Raw genomic sequence first — 16,170 nt, 5'->3', positions numbered from 1 at the left:
CAGTCCCAGTTGGTTTTTAGTGGGAAAATTTTCCAAGTGTTTGACTTATCTTTTTTAATTTTTAAATTTTTAGTTGAAATATAGTTGACTTTACAATATTAAAGTAGTTTCAGGTGTACAGCATAGTGTTTCAAGAATTATATACCTTACAAAATGCTCACTGAATAAGTATATTACAACATTATTGACTATATTCCCTATGCTGCACTTTTCATCCTCATGACTTATTTATTTTTTTAATTTTATTATGTTATGTATGACTTATTTATTTTTAACTGGAAGTTTGTGCCTCTTAATCCCCTTCACCCATTTGGCCCATACTTCCTCCCCCCCCCCCCACCCCGTGGCAACCACCAGCTTGTTCTCTGTATTTATGAGTCTCTTCTCTCTTTTTTGTTGCTGTTGTTGTTGTTTGTTTGTGTTGTTTTTTTCAGATTTCACATATAAGTGAAATCATATGGTGTTTGTTTTTCTCTGTGTGGCTTATTTCACTCAGTGTAATACCCTCTAGGTTCATCCGTGTGTTCACAAATGGCAATATTTTATCCTTTTTCATGGCTGAGAAGTATTCCATTGTGTGTGTGTGTGTGTGTGTGTGTTTACATATAAACACACCACATCTTCTTTATCGACTCATCTCATGGACAGTTGGGTTATTTCCATATTTTGACTATTAGAAATCATGCTGCAATAAACATAGGGGTGCATATATCTTTCCCAACTAGTGTTTTCATTGACTTCAGGTAAATAACCCAGCAATGAAATTATTGTATCATATGGTACTTCTATTTTTAGTTTTTTTTAGGAACTGCCATACTGTCTTCCACAGTGGCTGCACCAATTTGCATTCCCACCAACAGTGCACAAGGGTTCAGTTTTCTCCACAGCCTTGCTAATACTTGGTTCTTGTCTTTTTGATACTAGCCATTCTGACTGGTGTGAGGTGTTATCTCATGTGGCTTGGATGTGCATTTCCCTAATAATTAGTGATTTTGAATTATCTCACTTTTTAGGAATAGAATAAAAATTAAAACTGTTGCCTTCAACATGCCTACATTCATGTAGCAGCTGGGGTATGGGGACTTTGCCGTATGTGTGTATGTTCTACTTGACTTCCTGTCTACATTTATCTGTTGCAGCAGCATCTACAGTCTCAGGAATGAGGAAGGGGTAAGAGATGGGATTGGAGAATAGATAGGCTGAGTGGAAAAATACAGGCAGGATATCCTCTTTCAGAAGGTCACGTCCCACCATCAAGAGTTGGGGGTTTGTGGGATTCTGAAGCCCTCTAATTAAATGGGGAAGAGGTGCCATCTTTCCCTTTTCTGCTCATCTTCCTCAATCCAAATCCACCCCTCCTTCACTCTAGTTAAATACCACCAATTGCATATTTAAAGTAAAGTACTGAAATGTGAATTTCTGTGGTGAAGTGTGGGATGGCCCGATGACCTCCCTGAAAACCCAAAGCCAATCCCTGTACTCCGAACTCAAGGTTTATATTTAGAAGACAGTGTGGATCCTGTAGTTTCAAAATGCTGTAAACATGTTTGTGTGGTTATTTTTAGCTTTTACAGACTTCAGTGAACTTTCAAGTTGGCAAGTCAGACAGTCAGTTGTCTGTTACCTCAGATGCCAGCACTTTGTGAAAGACTCTGATTGTCTCAAAGGTTTCTTACGTATTTAAAGCAGATAAGTGTAAGAAGTTATCTCATGTCAACTGTGTGTGGTGTATCTATGTATGATTCTGCATACTGTACATATTTTTTAAGCTTTTATGAACTGTATCACTTGGGTAACAGTTTTGCTTGGAGTTCAAGACAAGTTGGGTGTTGCCAAATGGAACTGTTATTCCTCTGGCAGAAATAGCTAGTCGTTTTCTCCTTCTCCCAGCCTTTCTCTCCTGGTCCTCAAGCATTAAATCATCATACACGAATCCTTACAGTCACTGTTGTTTTCAACCCATTGTATCTACTTCCTCTTGGTCAAAGGCTATGAGGCTTGAGTGGTGTAGAGGGAGAGATAGAAATTGGACGGAAAAAAGAAAGCTGGGCTCATTTTAGGGACGACACACCATAGAATGGGCAAGACAGCACTGAATTGTTGAAAACAAAAAGTAGTAAATGATCAACAGCTTTTCTTGTATGATGAGATCCTTATCTGCCTGTTATATGAATGAAAAAGAGATTGCACTCCAAGAATGCTGCCTTAGGAAAGAGTGATACCCCCCTCTGCCGTGGCGGGGAAGGGGGAGGGGAGGTCAGCACCAGCACCAGCACTGGTCTGAGTCTTGCACGTTTGCAGAGATCTTCTTGATTTCATTATCTGTGGAGTAATTTTTATACATGTTCAACTTTGTAGTTAGTTCCCCTCTTTGCATGAGGTTATTCTTCCTTGCATCTTGAACTTAATGTGTTTTATAGTTACTGACTCCAAAATGGGTAATTTATCTATTTGGAAGTGTCATTCTAAGGAAAACTTTCAGTGCCACATTTCCTTTGTTCTGGAAGCTTTGGTGTGAGTTTTATGTTTAGAAGAAAATTGTACTAAGCGTTATTTTGGCTTATTATGTATAAATGTAATTATGGAAATTTGAAATTTGTTTTTGTAACACTTCAGTGCTTTTCCTCTAGTTCTTAATGTTGCTTTTGAACCATGATCCAAGTCTCAGTGTATCCGTGTTTTACTTTATTGTGAATTGTGAATGTTCAGTAAGAAACACAGCACAGAAAATGAGAACATTTTTCGTATGTTTTGCTGGAAACTCAAAACACTAGCTCTGTTCCAGCATTAATTATTTTGGATTGGATAGCAGAACAAGAAATAGAGTTTAGAAATTTGTCGGGTTTACGGAAGATAATTTTTTTAAATTCCAGATTATTATTGGTATTCCATTTTTTAAAAATCTCTATTGAAGCAAGCATGTTCTTTTCCAAATAATAATAACAACAACATAGATGGTATGCATTTGTGGGCCAGAGTTAGTTTGTGAAACACAGTGAAATCAGGAAGTCGGTCCACATCATCCTTACCTCCCTAGGCACTGCTGCTTACAGTCGCGCTCACCAGCTCTTCATGGGTCTTATTTGGAGCTGTGAGCCTCTTCAGCAACTGGTATTGCCTGTCTCTCAAGTCAAGAAGTGGACTTTGAAACTGCCCTGTCCATGTAATAGTTACCAGCCCCAGGTGACTGAATTAAATAAATTAGAAAACGAGTTCCTCAGTTGTGCCAGCCACTCTTCAAGTTTCCTATGGCGACATGTGGCTGGTAGTGCTGGGCTGGGCCGTGTAGTCATTTCCCGAGTTGCGGAAAGTTCTGTTGGACAGCACTTCTCTAGACTGCAATTAGAATTTGTATCTGTGCTGGAGAATCTTGTGACTTTAAGGTATGATACCAGCTTCCTACCACTTAAACAATAACATGTAAGTGAAATTCTCACATCTTACTCTTCAGTTAAATGTGTACATTGACATCATACTTCATAGCATATGGCAGTCTGCCCATATTCTCTCTTATGACATTGCATTCTACCCTCAGGCACTGGAACAGCGTTTTACACAGGCATACACATGTGCAACAATTTTGAGTATGTGTACAAGTGTGTGTGTAGGGGCTATAACTATGTATATATAATTAAATATACTAACACAAATAATATTTCATAACTAAAATATGTAGATGCCCTAATACCGTAGGCACTGTCTAAAGTTGTAGTTTCCTAAGTTTCGTACATTGGCGTGGTTTCATGTTGAGTTATTTCTTGATTAAGTTGGTTTCACTCTTTGTTGACTGAACCTTGTGGAGGAGATTTGATAGGATTTATGGCTGAACTCTTCCAGAGTAAGAAGGCCCACTGTTGCTTTGGTGTATCATCCATTTATGTGGAGACTAAGTGGGCAACAGAGACAGCATCATCGGGGTCACCAGGAGACATTGTCCATTTGTTCAGGTAACAGTTCTCACACCTTTTAGGCCACCGGGTCCTTGCATGCTGTGCACTATGCCAAGCACTTGAGAAATAAGACAGAGTCTTAGGGAGGAAAGCAGCTGTACAAAGGACTGATTGACATGCAAGAGGAGGGTTCTCTGATATAAGTTTGTCCAAGGTGCTGGGGACACCCTGGAGTGGTCAGCTTTACCTGGCACAGATAACAGGTAGAACAGTAGAAAGTGTTACCAGTATTCTTTCACACCAGTTTCTAGTTACTCCAAACAGAAAAGTTCCTTGCCCAAATCTCTCAGTATTTTGGAAATTTTGTAAACCGTGGGGGAAATGTTTTAAAAATGCCGTTCAAAAGCATCCTTTTAATGACTTTGTGAGATTCTGTATGGAGATGTATCCTAACTTATTTACTTGGTTCCCTTCTGTCACCAGCCTTACCACTCTGCTCAGGACAGAGGGGTTTCCCAAGATGTGGAACTTTCAGTTTTCTAAAACAGGAATGGTCCTGGGAAAACTGGAATGATTGGTCACTCTCCCTATTGTCAAATATTTAGATCGCTTCAATTATTTACTCATATAAACAGTACTATGTTACTATTCCGATGCCTAAGTATTTAGCTGCACTTTTGCATTATTTCCTTAGATGAGATTCCTAGAAATGGAATGAATGGCTCAGTGACTCTGGACATGTTTGGAGCTCATGGTAACTCCTACAGCCCTTTATTGTATTTTTGCCATTTTTCAGCCAGATTGGTAAAAATCTGCCTGAACGTTTTGTGCTGCCTTTGCTTCCACAGGGTCTTAGGGAGATATGCAGAAAACAGAGATAGGAACATACTAGCTTGGCTACCATTCTGAATCTCTCACTGGCCAAATTATATATGACTCCAACTACCTTTCCTTTTTTTTTTTTTTAATCACCTTTTATTGTCTCATTTTATTTCACATAAATATTTCTTGAAATTCAATTACACGTAACAAGTATTTATTGCCTACTCTGTGTTGAGTTTCATGCTGGACAAAAAATGGCAGAATATCAAGTAAATAGAAGATACTGTCCCAATTCACTGTTAGAGCACAAGAGTACTAATTTTTACAACGCAGTCCAACTACCTTTGTCTAGGCAAAGCTGAAGTCTGATTCCAAAAGAGAATGGACTCCCTGAGCCCATTCACCTACAACCACACCCTGACGTGAGTCCCTGACTCTCAGGGCACAGCGTAGAAATAAAAGCATGAGATCAGAGGAAACCCAAGGCTGGCTGTCTTTCTTCCCAGTCCGGCCTCAGCTATACATCACCCCAGGCCTCCACCCCCTGTCACTCAGGATGTTGCAGACTTCTCTTGGATCCACTGCTAGCCAGGCTCTTGCCTCTTTCAGCCTCCCTCTGCTTAGGGTAAGGAAGCTATGAAAACCCCCCGAGTTAGAGTGTGTCCCCGCAGCCCTGACAGTTGGGAATATGATGAGATACATGAACTAGCATTCACAAGTAAAAATATATTCAACCTGCCCCACGGTGCAGCATTGAGAGTTCATGCCATGAGGTGACCTACTTTCCTGTGGAACTTCGGTAACTAAATTTCCCTGGTTGGGGTCCAAGGTCTCATACCAAACTTCTTTGTAGTAAGAAGTGTTGAAGTTGGGGCGCCTGGGTGGCTCAGATGGTTAAGCGTCTGCCTTCGGCTCAGGTCATGATCCCAGGGTCCTGGGATCGAGTCCCACATCGGGCTCCTGGCTCAGCGGGGAGCCTGCTTCTCCCTCTGACCCTCTCCCCTCTCATGCTGTTTCTCTCTCGCTTGCTCTCTAAAAAATAAATAAATAAAATCTTAAAAAAAAAAAAAAAAAAGTGTTGAAGTGTTGTTCTATTTCAGGCCTTCTTAACATGTGCCCCAGGGGTCCTGTGAACTCCTGAAACTGTGTACAATGTAATTTATGTGCCTTTTTCTAAGAAAAAGTTACATTGCTTTTATCAGATTCTCAAAGTGGTCTATGACCCAGAAAAGGTGTAACACAACTGCTTTGTGTACATTAAATACTCAGAAGTTTCTGCTGTTACTTCTTTCGTTTGTTTTATGTGGGACTTATGCCACGGCTTTGAGGTAGGCATCCCTTTAACAATGATTTCAACAAGTAAATTATATGAACTTTTAGTTAGTAAGTTAAAATTCCCTGATTTTTTTTTTCTTTTAAGGTATTTACTTCTGAGTTAAATTTGATTTTTTTTTTTTTTTTTTTTTTTTGGTTAATTTTGCTATTAGGAAGTTGTTTCAGGTCCAGCTAATTTGTTTTTGTTCAGGCAATATATGTAAACTATTAAAAGGTTTGTGGAACAGTTGTTAGCCTACATCTAGGCATTGTTCTACATTATTTTTGGTGTACTCTTTTGTTTATATTACTAAGCTAAAGTTAGCACAGATAGCACCAGGCTAGAAAATGGTGACAATAGTTTGAAAACAGGAAATTTTAGGCTTGTGTGTGTTTGGAACAGATGATCATAATGATAGAGCCAGTGGAGTGGAAACTTCCACCGAGCCTGTTTTTTCCTTATTTTGCTCTATGAGAAAAGATGGTGCTTCCTGGAAAACAACTCAAGTCTTTTAAAGCAAATGGTTTTCTTTTGTCCCTGTTTCATGGCTAATTTGTTTTTCTTTATTTTATTTACCCTGGTTGTATTATTATGGAAATTTAATACTTTTTAATAGGTAAAGTAATTCCCAAAGTGTTTATTTAGATATTTAATATTTAGATATTTAGTATATTACCATTTACTGACATGGTTTTTAAAGAAAATTAAAATAATATGAATATTATAGCCACCAAATTTTATGGGAAGTCTTTTAAGTGCTCCCAACTTGCCTTTTTTTTTTAACCCCCTAAATTCCAGTCTTTAAAACAAAGTAGTTCTACTTTGTCTAAGCTATTTCCTGACTAAGACTCCTTCCAGATGTATCCTGGAATTCTATATTTAAAAGAAAGACTAAATTCATTCACTAATTTCAGAGTAAGAAGAAGAGTATACATTTCCATACATACATAAACTTTTTTGTTTCGTGTACATCGTTCCTAAATTTTTAAATATTAATAGACTTCTTTTTTAGAGCATTTTTAGTCATAAGCTTTTTAAGCATGTTATATATTTTTTTAATTATAGAAGTAATAAATGGAAGCTCCTTGAAAAAAATCAGACTATACAGAAGTATATAAAATAAAATTAGGAAACTTGTCTGACCTTCCCATCCCTATTTCTGGAATTACCACAGTGAAGGATTCCAATGTGTCTCCTTCCAGACATGTTATCTAAATGTAGTTTGTGTGTACAAACACACATTCATTTCAGGCAAATGGGAATTGTACTGTATGTATAATTCTGCAAGTTGCTCTTTCTTTTCATTTGACATATATAGATCTATGTTTTAAGTGTTTTACATTGATTTGTTACTGTATAGGTGTTTTATCATTTATGTAACTTAACCATTGCCCTGGTGAAGAAATTTAGATTAAAACCTGTCTTACTAGACCCCTGGGTGGCTTATTCAGTTAAGCATCTGCCTTTGGCCCAGGTCATGACCACAGTGTCCCGGGATCAAGTCCGCGGGCTCCTTGCTCAGCGGGGCGCCCGCTTCTCCCTCTGCCCCCTCCCCCCCCCCGCCCCACTCATGCTCACTTGCTCTCTCTCTCAAATAAATAAATAAAACCGTTTTTAAAAAAAAACTGTCTTATTAAAAATGGCATTTTCATCTTATGAAACACATATCTTCATAACATTTTACAGATTTTGGCGATCATACATAAATTTTGAATTCTACCAAAGAATTCATGGTAACGATCTTTTTTCCTTAACCATCAGTAGCCTTTTAAGAGATTTCAAATAAGAAAGTTTCACTGTCCTTTCTTTCCCAGTTTGCAAGGATGATAGAGGGTTAGTAAAATTACAGTGGTGATGTTTCTTGGGCAGTTGGCTCAAGAATGTAGAGAGTGCTGTTCTTCAGTTTATCCGGTCAAGGCAAACTTTGTTAGGGTTCGACAACGATGAGGGACCAAATGCAGTCATCAGAGTTTTTTCGGAAGTGCTGTAAGAGAATGAGCTTGTTAATGGGCTGCTTGGGACCCATGTGCTGAGAGTTTAAAGGAATGTAGCTGGGAGGTCCCTTAACTAGGGGGGAGTTGAGGAAAGCTTCAGAGAAGAGGCCTTGAGGAATGAGTAGGAGCTCATTGGGCGAGAGAGATAGGGTGTGTTAGACTCAAAACAACAGAGCGTGGGTGTTTGGTGCAGTGGTCTGTGGAGGTGAAAGGTCAGAGAGGTGAGCGACAGGTAAGTATGATTTAAGAGAACCCTGTATGCCATTCTGTGAAAGGAGTTTGAACTTCACCCTCGTAACAACTTTGGACTTCTTTTTTCTTTCCCCGAGATCTTCTCCACTCAGTTCACTGACTCTCTGCAGTCCTTCTGGTGAATGGAAAACTTCAAAAGCATCCCATCAAGGCTTTGAGGGCTTCACAACGTGTAAAGTGCTGTTGCAGATACAGAAAAATTAAAGGAATGGTCTTGGCTTTCAAGGAACTTGATGTCTAGTTGGGGAAATAATTATAAGCATTGGGAACATTTGGAAATGTATGTAGTAAAATAACAGATGGTTCCACACTGTCCCGTAGCGATGCAAGAGACATTTCAGAGCAGTAACTGCTGTGTTGCCAAGAGTCCAGACGGAAGGTGTGGAGAGGAAAGGGGAAGGTTTGGACAGAATCTTAAAGAACTAAGGATTAGGTTTCCAGCAGTAGAAAGGAGTTCAAACATTTGCTGGTGGGATAAATATTGTGAACAAAAACAAGGAGGGAGATACATTTAACCTCATTGGCAACAGTAGAAGGCATGAGGAATTAGATAGATACAAGCTTAAAAGGATCTCTGATTGTTTCTGAAATTCTGTTTCATTGAGCAACCTAATTCTGCCTGTTGATTGGGCCAGTGGTTCTCAGCCGAGGCGGTACGTTAGAATCATCTGTTGAGCATTTAAAACTACCTATGCCCCGTGCTAGGGCTAATGCCCCAGGCCGACTGTCTATCAGAGATGGGGCCCCAGGCATCAGGGTTGTTTTTTTTTTTTTAAGTAAAATTCTCCAGATATTTCTTATGAGCCGTTAGAGTTGAGAATCACTGGACCACCTTGACCTCTTTTTTTTAAGCCCACCCATATATTGGTTATTTCTTTAGTAATCAATTCTTCCAGTAAAGGATTCAGGAAAGGGATTAAGGAGTCTTGGCGAGCATTACAGCGGGCATGTTCTCTATCGGTGATACACAGAGAAGTCTGAAAACGGCAGCACAGCAGTTACAGTGTTTTTCTTTAAAACAGAGCCCATTTGCCATTTTAGGCCAATTAGGCATATTTTGTGAGTTTATTAATATTCTTGCAGGTAATGGTTTGAGGCTCATCTGGATTGAGATTTTTTTTCTTCCCACCAGATAATGGAGCTCCAGCTGTAGTCTCTAGCCAGTGTGTACATACCCATACTCAGTAGGGTGTATGATAAACCTATCTTAAGACCTCGCTTCAATGGGACAAGCCTGTTTTCAGTTTAACTTACGTAATTTGCTTAAGTACAGAAAGTATTTAAAAGAACAATTCCTTTAAAATGAAGTTTAAAAATACCTCCCATATCTGTAGAATTTTTAAAACAAATTAGTTTATGGCTTATACACCTCTATCTTGCCTGAGTTCCCCATTTACAAATGGGTGGGGCAGAATGCAGTTATATCATTATCCCCATAATGCATAAGATAATGTGAGAGCTTCCCTGTTTTTATCCTTGCCTCCTTTGACTGGCATATTCAGCAGATGTAGACTGAGCACCTCCTTAGGACTGGGCAGTGGGAAAAGAAAGATGAAGGTGAAAAAATACAGCTCCAGCTCTCAAGAAACTTACTTGTAGAAATGTCAAACATCATAACTAGCATCAGGGTGGAAATGGGGAGCTTGCAGGGGCCCATTCAGGGATGGTGCCCTGAAGGGGTCTGAGCTGAGTCTAGGGGTTAGATTTTGTGTCATAGGGCAGCATGTGTCAGGCCAGAGGCACGGGAGAATCAGAGTGTTAGGGGGACTGCAATCACTTCTGATGTGGTTGGAAGGCAGAGAGGCAAGAAGTGAGGCTGGAGAGAAAGGAGAGGCTTGGAGGGCCCTGTGTGCCCTGCCTGCCAGATTTGGGCTCTATCCTGCAGGCAGTCACTGGATACAGGGAATGGGTAAATGGCCGTACAAATACTCCAAGCATTATGGATATTTAGTTTGGCATCTCATCTAAATATATTCCATTGGGATCCATGGACTGTGTAGGCTCTTCTCTTTGGATGTTAATGTAGTAGCCAAAGTTACTCTTAAAACCCTGAGACAAGACACTGGGATTAGAGGAGGGTGCTTTTAAGCTACTTCAAAATGCAGACCTAATGATGAAGTCTTATTACTGCATCATTTGTTCAACTTAAAATTGAAATGAGTATTGCATATAAGAAAAGACAACAAAGTAAATTTGCATAGTTCCTCTCAAGCAAACCTGCTTGTAATGGAAGTCCAGTAGTGAAAATGATTTTTCACATGAATTTTGTGTAAAATTGCTTTGAGTATTTGGTTTTGAAGGTTTCTAGAAAACTTGTCCTTTTTTGTCTGTTACTGCTGCAGGATTGGTGAGGCAATGTACAGCTTTCTCTGGGGCTACCAAGGCAGCAAGGATAAAAATAGGGCAAACTTTAAGAATCCCAGATATTTTCAGATAACAAAGACTGATTTATGTGGGCCCATTTTGCGCTCTGACAAAACATAGAGAAGCTTTTGTGCTGTGATTAGCAGGGGTGCTGATGTCAGTTCTCTTGTCGAGCATCAAGCTTTATTCTGTGGCTAAATTGTGCTTTGTACCATAATCCAGAGAACCTTTGTATCTGCCTTATTAAAGTGTGTAGTTTATGTAATTGCTTTTGTTTTCCAGTTTAATCTGTGCCAGATTCGATGAGAGTGACTCATTTTGTGACTGAGACAAACATTCACATTTGGACCATGTTAAAAATAAATAAGTGGCAGGTGCTGTTGGCTAAAGTCTGTGTTTTAATGTTGTAATTTCCTGCTGTAAGGGTTCCTCTCTTATCCTCTGTAATCGCTAGTGCAACCTATCTACTGCACCCTGATTGATTGCTACTCATTTCTTGGCTATTTATTTTAGTTTCCAAGAGCCTTTTAAGTTTGAACAATATCATTTCATCAGAGAAGCAAAGAAATGGCAAGGGGGCCACAGTTAACTGGAAGGCAAAGAGTGACACATAAGCCGTAGCAGAAGGACACCTTCCATTCTTTTCTTTCTGTCATTTTCCCAAGGTGTTTTGTGCATGTGTTTTGGTAAAGCTGTCTTAGTTATGTTTATTTTATTATGCATATGTTCAGTATTGGAGCTCTTTTTCTCAAGTGGAAGAGTTTTTGAAAGCACGCCTTTCTATTCAACGTGGCCCATCTATCTAATCTAATATTCTCAAAATTTTACAACCGTAGAGTCTTCGGGGAATTCTCTTTATTGTACAAGTATTTCTAGGTACCAGACGCTGTGCTATGCATTGAGCACGTAATGACAAATTGTCACTGTCTTCATGGACTTTACAGTCTGCTGAGGGAGTTAGGTGTTAAATAAATACAAAGAAAATTTAAATTTCAAAATGACAATAATCACTACATAGGTAATAAAGTATATTACATAGGCAATAAGATCCTGAAATTGTGCCCTACTTTACATTAGGGGCCACTGGGAAGGGAAGGCCTAGAAGGTCAGAGTCAGCCTGCCGAAGACAAGGAAAGAACATACTAGACTCAGGAAATGGCATGTGTAAAGTCTCTGCGGCAGGAAACAGTTTGGCATCCTATTAACTGTATTATTAGAAGAGAGAAGTGACAATTGATAAGCCTAACTGTACTAAGAAGATTATAGATGAACTATAGGAGCACAGCAGTATGGTACTATTTAGCATAGGGGCAAATGATCCACCATACAGTTCAGTAGCCTTTGAGAGCTTCCCTAAAAGTGCAGAATAGAGATTGATGCCTGTAATACTAAGTGAGTCATTGGGGACTGGATGAATTATGTTCAATGAATTATGTAGTAAGGCATTTTAGAAAGATTTCCATACAAGACATTAAAGTTTTAAAAAGTCATTTCTGTATTTAAAGACAGAACCTTCACTATCTGGAGAAATCACTTACTAAAAGATAGGATTCCTCGATGGCCCTAGATAAATGATATAATACTGTATTTTCTTTTCTCCTTACTTCTCTATTACTTTTGCAAGCTTCCTGCTTGATAGGGAGGTATCCATAGAAGCATAACTTTACTAAGAGATGATATTTATTTATTTTGAAGTAAATAGATGTCTTATGTGGTAACTAAATGGATTTTTGTAATCCAGAAACCAGTGCTAAATTTATGTGAATTAACACATCATGATTTTTCAGTGTTCTCTAATGCATGTGTAAGAACTCCCCACTGCCTTCTCCTTCTGGACACCACTAATTATTTACTCTTTACTTGGAGCTGTAGTCAGACTGGGATGTTAATTTAAAACCTTGATGACATTAAAGAACTACATAATATTTTTAGGCCTTTGTGATATTTCTACCAATATTGTTGAAGAGGATTGCACCCAGTTTTTCCAGGAAGGAATGTTTCTCCATTAAGCGATAGTTCTGCAGATACTTTGCCGGGTTTGCTATATTCTCAAATATTTTCATGTATGGTAAATGTTTTCTTCATTATTAGTCAACTTCTTGAGAGTAGCATCATGAATTACCTACTTGTATTTCTTCCTACAGGTGTTTACAATATAATCAATAATTTACTGACTGGTTAACTCGTTGATTTACCTTTTAGTGTATCTATATTTCCTTGAATGGATACAATTTAAAGAATCTATTAAATATTAAACCTAAAGTTATCACCCAAGTTAATTCAGTTATGGGTACAGTTGTCCAGGTTAGTAAAGAGGAAGGCCTTCAGAGAGGAGTAAGATTTTGTATTGTTTCTGGGCAGAGTTGTTGGTTTTAAAGACAGCTGAAGCCGACTGTTTCAGTCATTTGGTTCTGCTTTTATTATTTAACCAGTGTAGATTTCAGGGAGAGTAATAGTACAAGAATTTAAGGTTTCTTCAGGCATAGCATCATATTCAAAATTTACCAAAGCTTGTGGAGAGAATACATTCTGTGAGTACATATCCAGATTGCCAATATATGTTTGTTGGGAAGAGAAGGAGAAAGGGAAAGGAGAAGGAAGATTGCAACCTATACTCAAAGAATACAGATCTTACCCATGTGGTCTTTGAACAATAGACTGACCAGAAGAAAGACACAGTCCATTTCTTTGCTTGCTTTTCTTTCTTTTTTTTTTTTTAAAGATTTTATTTATTTATTTGACAGAGAGAGTGAGAGAGGGAACACAAGCAGGGGGAGTGGTAGAGGGAGAAGCAGGCTCTCCGCCGAGCAGGGAGCCCGATGCGGGGCTCGATCCCAGGACCCTGGGATCATAACCTGAGCCGAAGGCAAACGCTTAATGACTGAGCTACCCAGGTGCCCCTCTTTGCTTGCTTTTCAAGTGAGAAATCGGGAAAGCTTCTGAACCCCCCCCCCCCAATTCCTTCCCACCCCCCCCCCACACACACACAAAAGAGAGAGAGAAATCTATAGCTTAAAATACAAAGGAGTCTTTTGAAGCATCTTTATGTATTCTTTATGGCATGATATTAAGGCATGAAAAAACATTGCTTTTTTTTAATGCGGTAAGATATACCTAACATAAAATTTACCATTTTAACCATTTTCAAGTGTACAGTTTCAGTGGCATGAAGTACATTCACTTTGTTGTGCAGCCATCACCACTGTCCATCTCCAGAACTGTCCATCTTCCTAAAACTGTACCCACTAAACACTAACTCCTTATCCCTGCCTTCCAGCCACTGGCAACTACCATTCTGCGTTTTGTCTCTATGAATTTGATTACCAGTAGGTACCTTATATAAGTGGAGTTATACAGTTTTTTGTCCTTTAGTGACTGGCTTTTTTCACTTAGCATCACGTCTCAAGATTCATCCATGTTATGGCATGTGTCAGGTTTTTATTCCCTTTTAAGACTAAATAATATCCCATTATGTGTGTATACCACATTTTATTCATTTCTTCATTCAGCAGTGGACACTTGGGCTGCTTCTACCTTTCGACTGCTGTGGATAATGCTACTGTAAACATGGGTGTACAAATACCTGTTTGAGACCTGGCTTTCAATTCTCTTGGATATTTATTCACAACTGAAATCTTTGGAGGAACTGCCGTACCGTTTTCCATACCAGTTACATCATTTTGCATTCCCATCAGCAATGCACATTGGTTCCAATTTCTGCCATCGTGGCCAACACTTGTTATTTTCTGCTTTTTTGATAACAGACATTCTAATGTGTATGAAGTTGTGTCTCATTGTGGGTTTGATTTACATTTCTCTAAATGATAATGATGTTGAGCATCTTTTCATGTGCTTACTGGTCATTTACATATCTTTGGAGAATCTGTTCAAGTCCTTTGCCCATTTTTAAATTGGGTTATTTTTGTTGTTATCGAGTTGTAGGATTCTTTATATATTCTAGACGTTAATCTTTTATCAGATAAATTATTTGCAGATATTTTCTCTTACTCTATGAGTTGGCTTTTCACTCTATTGATCGAGTCTTTCAGTGTGTAAATTTTAAATTTTGATGTATACCTATTTTTTTGTGTGTTTCTTCTGCACCCTTAGTATCATATCCAGTAGATCATTGCCAAATCTGATGTTATGAAACTTTTCCCTGTTTTCTCCTAAGAGTTTTATAGTCTTAGCTCCTCCGTTTAGGTCTTTGATGCATTTTGAGTTAATTTCTGTATGATGTAAAGAGTCCCAAATCCATTCTTTTGCATGTGGATACCCAGTTTTCCTGGTTCCATTTGTTGAAACCATTGCTTTTTTATATTTAGTAAAAACTACGTCTTCCTTGTTGTCTTGATATTACATATCAATGTAATACCTTCTGATAACAATCAGTATCTTCTAGTCTTCTATTAGAAGGTATAATAGAACATAATAAATATGTATATATAGACATATTATTAAGTTAATTGAGGCATCAGTAAATTTTGCTGGAGCGGTAGATTATTCTGTGGAAACAAAACATGTATGTGACTTTCTCTAGACATTACATTTGTAAAATTGGTTTGATAAGTGTGCACTTTCTTGAAAAATTTCTGTCAAATTAATACTAGATGGATATTTTTGTTTTGTTCCCAGGCATGGAAGAGGAGATGGTTTGTGTTACGCAGTGGTCGCTTAACTGGAGATCCAGATGTCTTGGAATATTACAAAAATGATCATGCCAAGAAGCCTATCCGTATTATTGATTTAAACTTATGTCAGCAAGTTGATGCTGGATTGACGTTTAACAAAAAAGAGTTTGAAAACAGCTACATTTTTGATATCAACACCATTGACCGAATATTCTACTTGGTAGCAGACAGTGAGGAAGAGATGAATAAGTGGGTTCGTTGTATTTGTGACATCTGTGGATTTAATCCTACAGAAGAAGGTAAGCTCAAGATTTTATTATTCCACCTGAGTTCTCCTTTATTACTGCATTTTTAGAACTGTTATAAAATTCTTTATTATTTCAATTACACAATATAATATTGTTTACCTTTTTATAATAGCTAACAAACAACATTTGGAAAAAAAGCACTAAAGTCTTTAATCATTTTGGGGAGAAATTTTTTCTAGGTTTTAGGGGAAACTTAACCATTGTGGGACCATGTCTAAATAAATGTCTTGAAAAAAGGTGACAAGAAGACATACTTATTTAAGAGCATTTCTTGCGTCTGTATATATCAAATTGAACCTTATAGCACTGCTGATATTTGACTTTTTCACCTATTAAAAGCATCATTTTCATGTGACTCAATTCTTTAGATGTTATCTTAAAAACTGTATTGGATTATGAAGTTAGGAAATAGCCAAGACGATTATCAATACCTATGAAAAGCAAATGACAGTCAGTCACAAAACATGATGAACAAGTAACAAATGAGTTTGCTTAACACAGAGGTCCTAAAAAGAGCAAGGAGGGAGAGGAGGCTCAAGGTTTGGATAAGCGTAGTGAAAAAAAGCTTCTCAGGTAAACTCTAGGCTTTTGAAG

The 16,170-nt window shown here is 38.2% G+C and overlaps 1 protein-coding gene across 2 annotated transcripts in view; it reads left to right on the top strand.

Annotated features, from left to right (window-relative positions):
• The window catches only part of GAB1 (GRB2 associated binding protein 1), a 124,531-nt gene that overhangs the window by 62,569 nt on the left and 45,792 nt on the right, over nt 1–16,170 (top strand). For both annotated transcript variants that reach the window (XM_021679364.1, XM_021679363.1), the window contains exon 2: nt 15,273–15,567. In XM_021679364.1, coding sequence (XP_021535039.1) covers nt 15,273–15,567 — 295 coding nt within the window. The remainder of the gene's footprint in view (nt 1–15,272; nt 15,568–16,170) is intronic.

Source organism: Neomonachus schauinslandi, chromosome 2 (assembly GCF_002201575.2).
Source record: "Neomonachus schauinslandi chromosome 2, ASM220157v2, whole genome shotgun sequence".
In the NCBI taxonomy this organism is placed as follows: Eukaryota; Metazoa; Chordata; class Mammalia; order Carnivora; family Phocidae; genus Neomonachus; species Neomonachus schauinslandi.
Note: the sequence above shows the minus strand (reverse complement) of the source record. Positions and strands in the feature narration are given on the sequence as shown.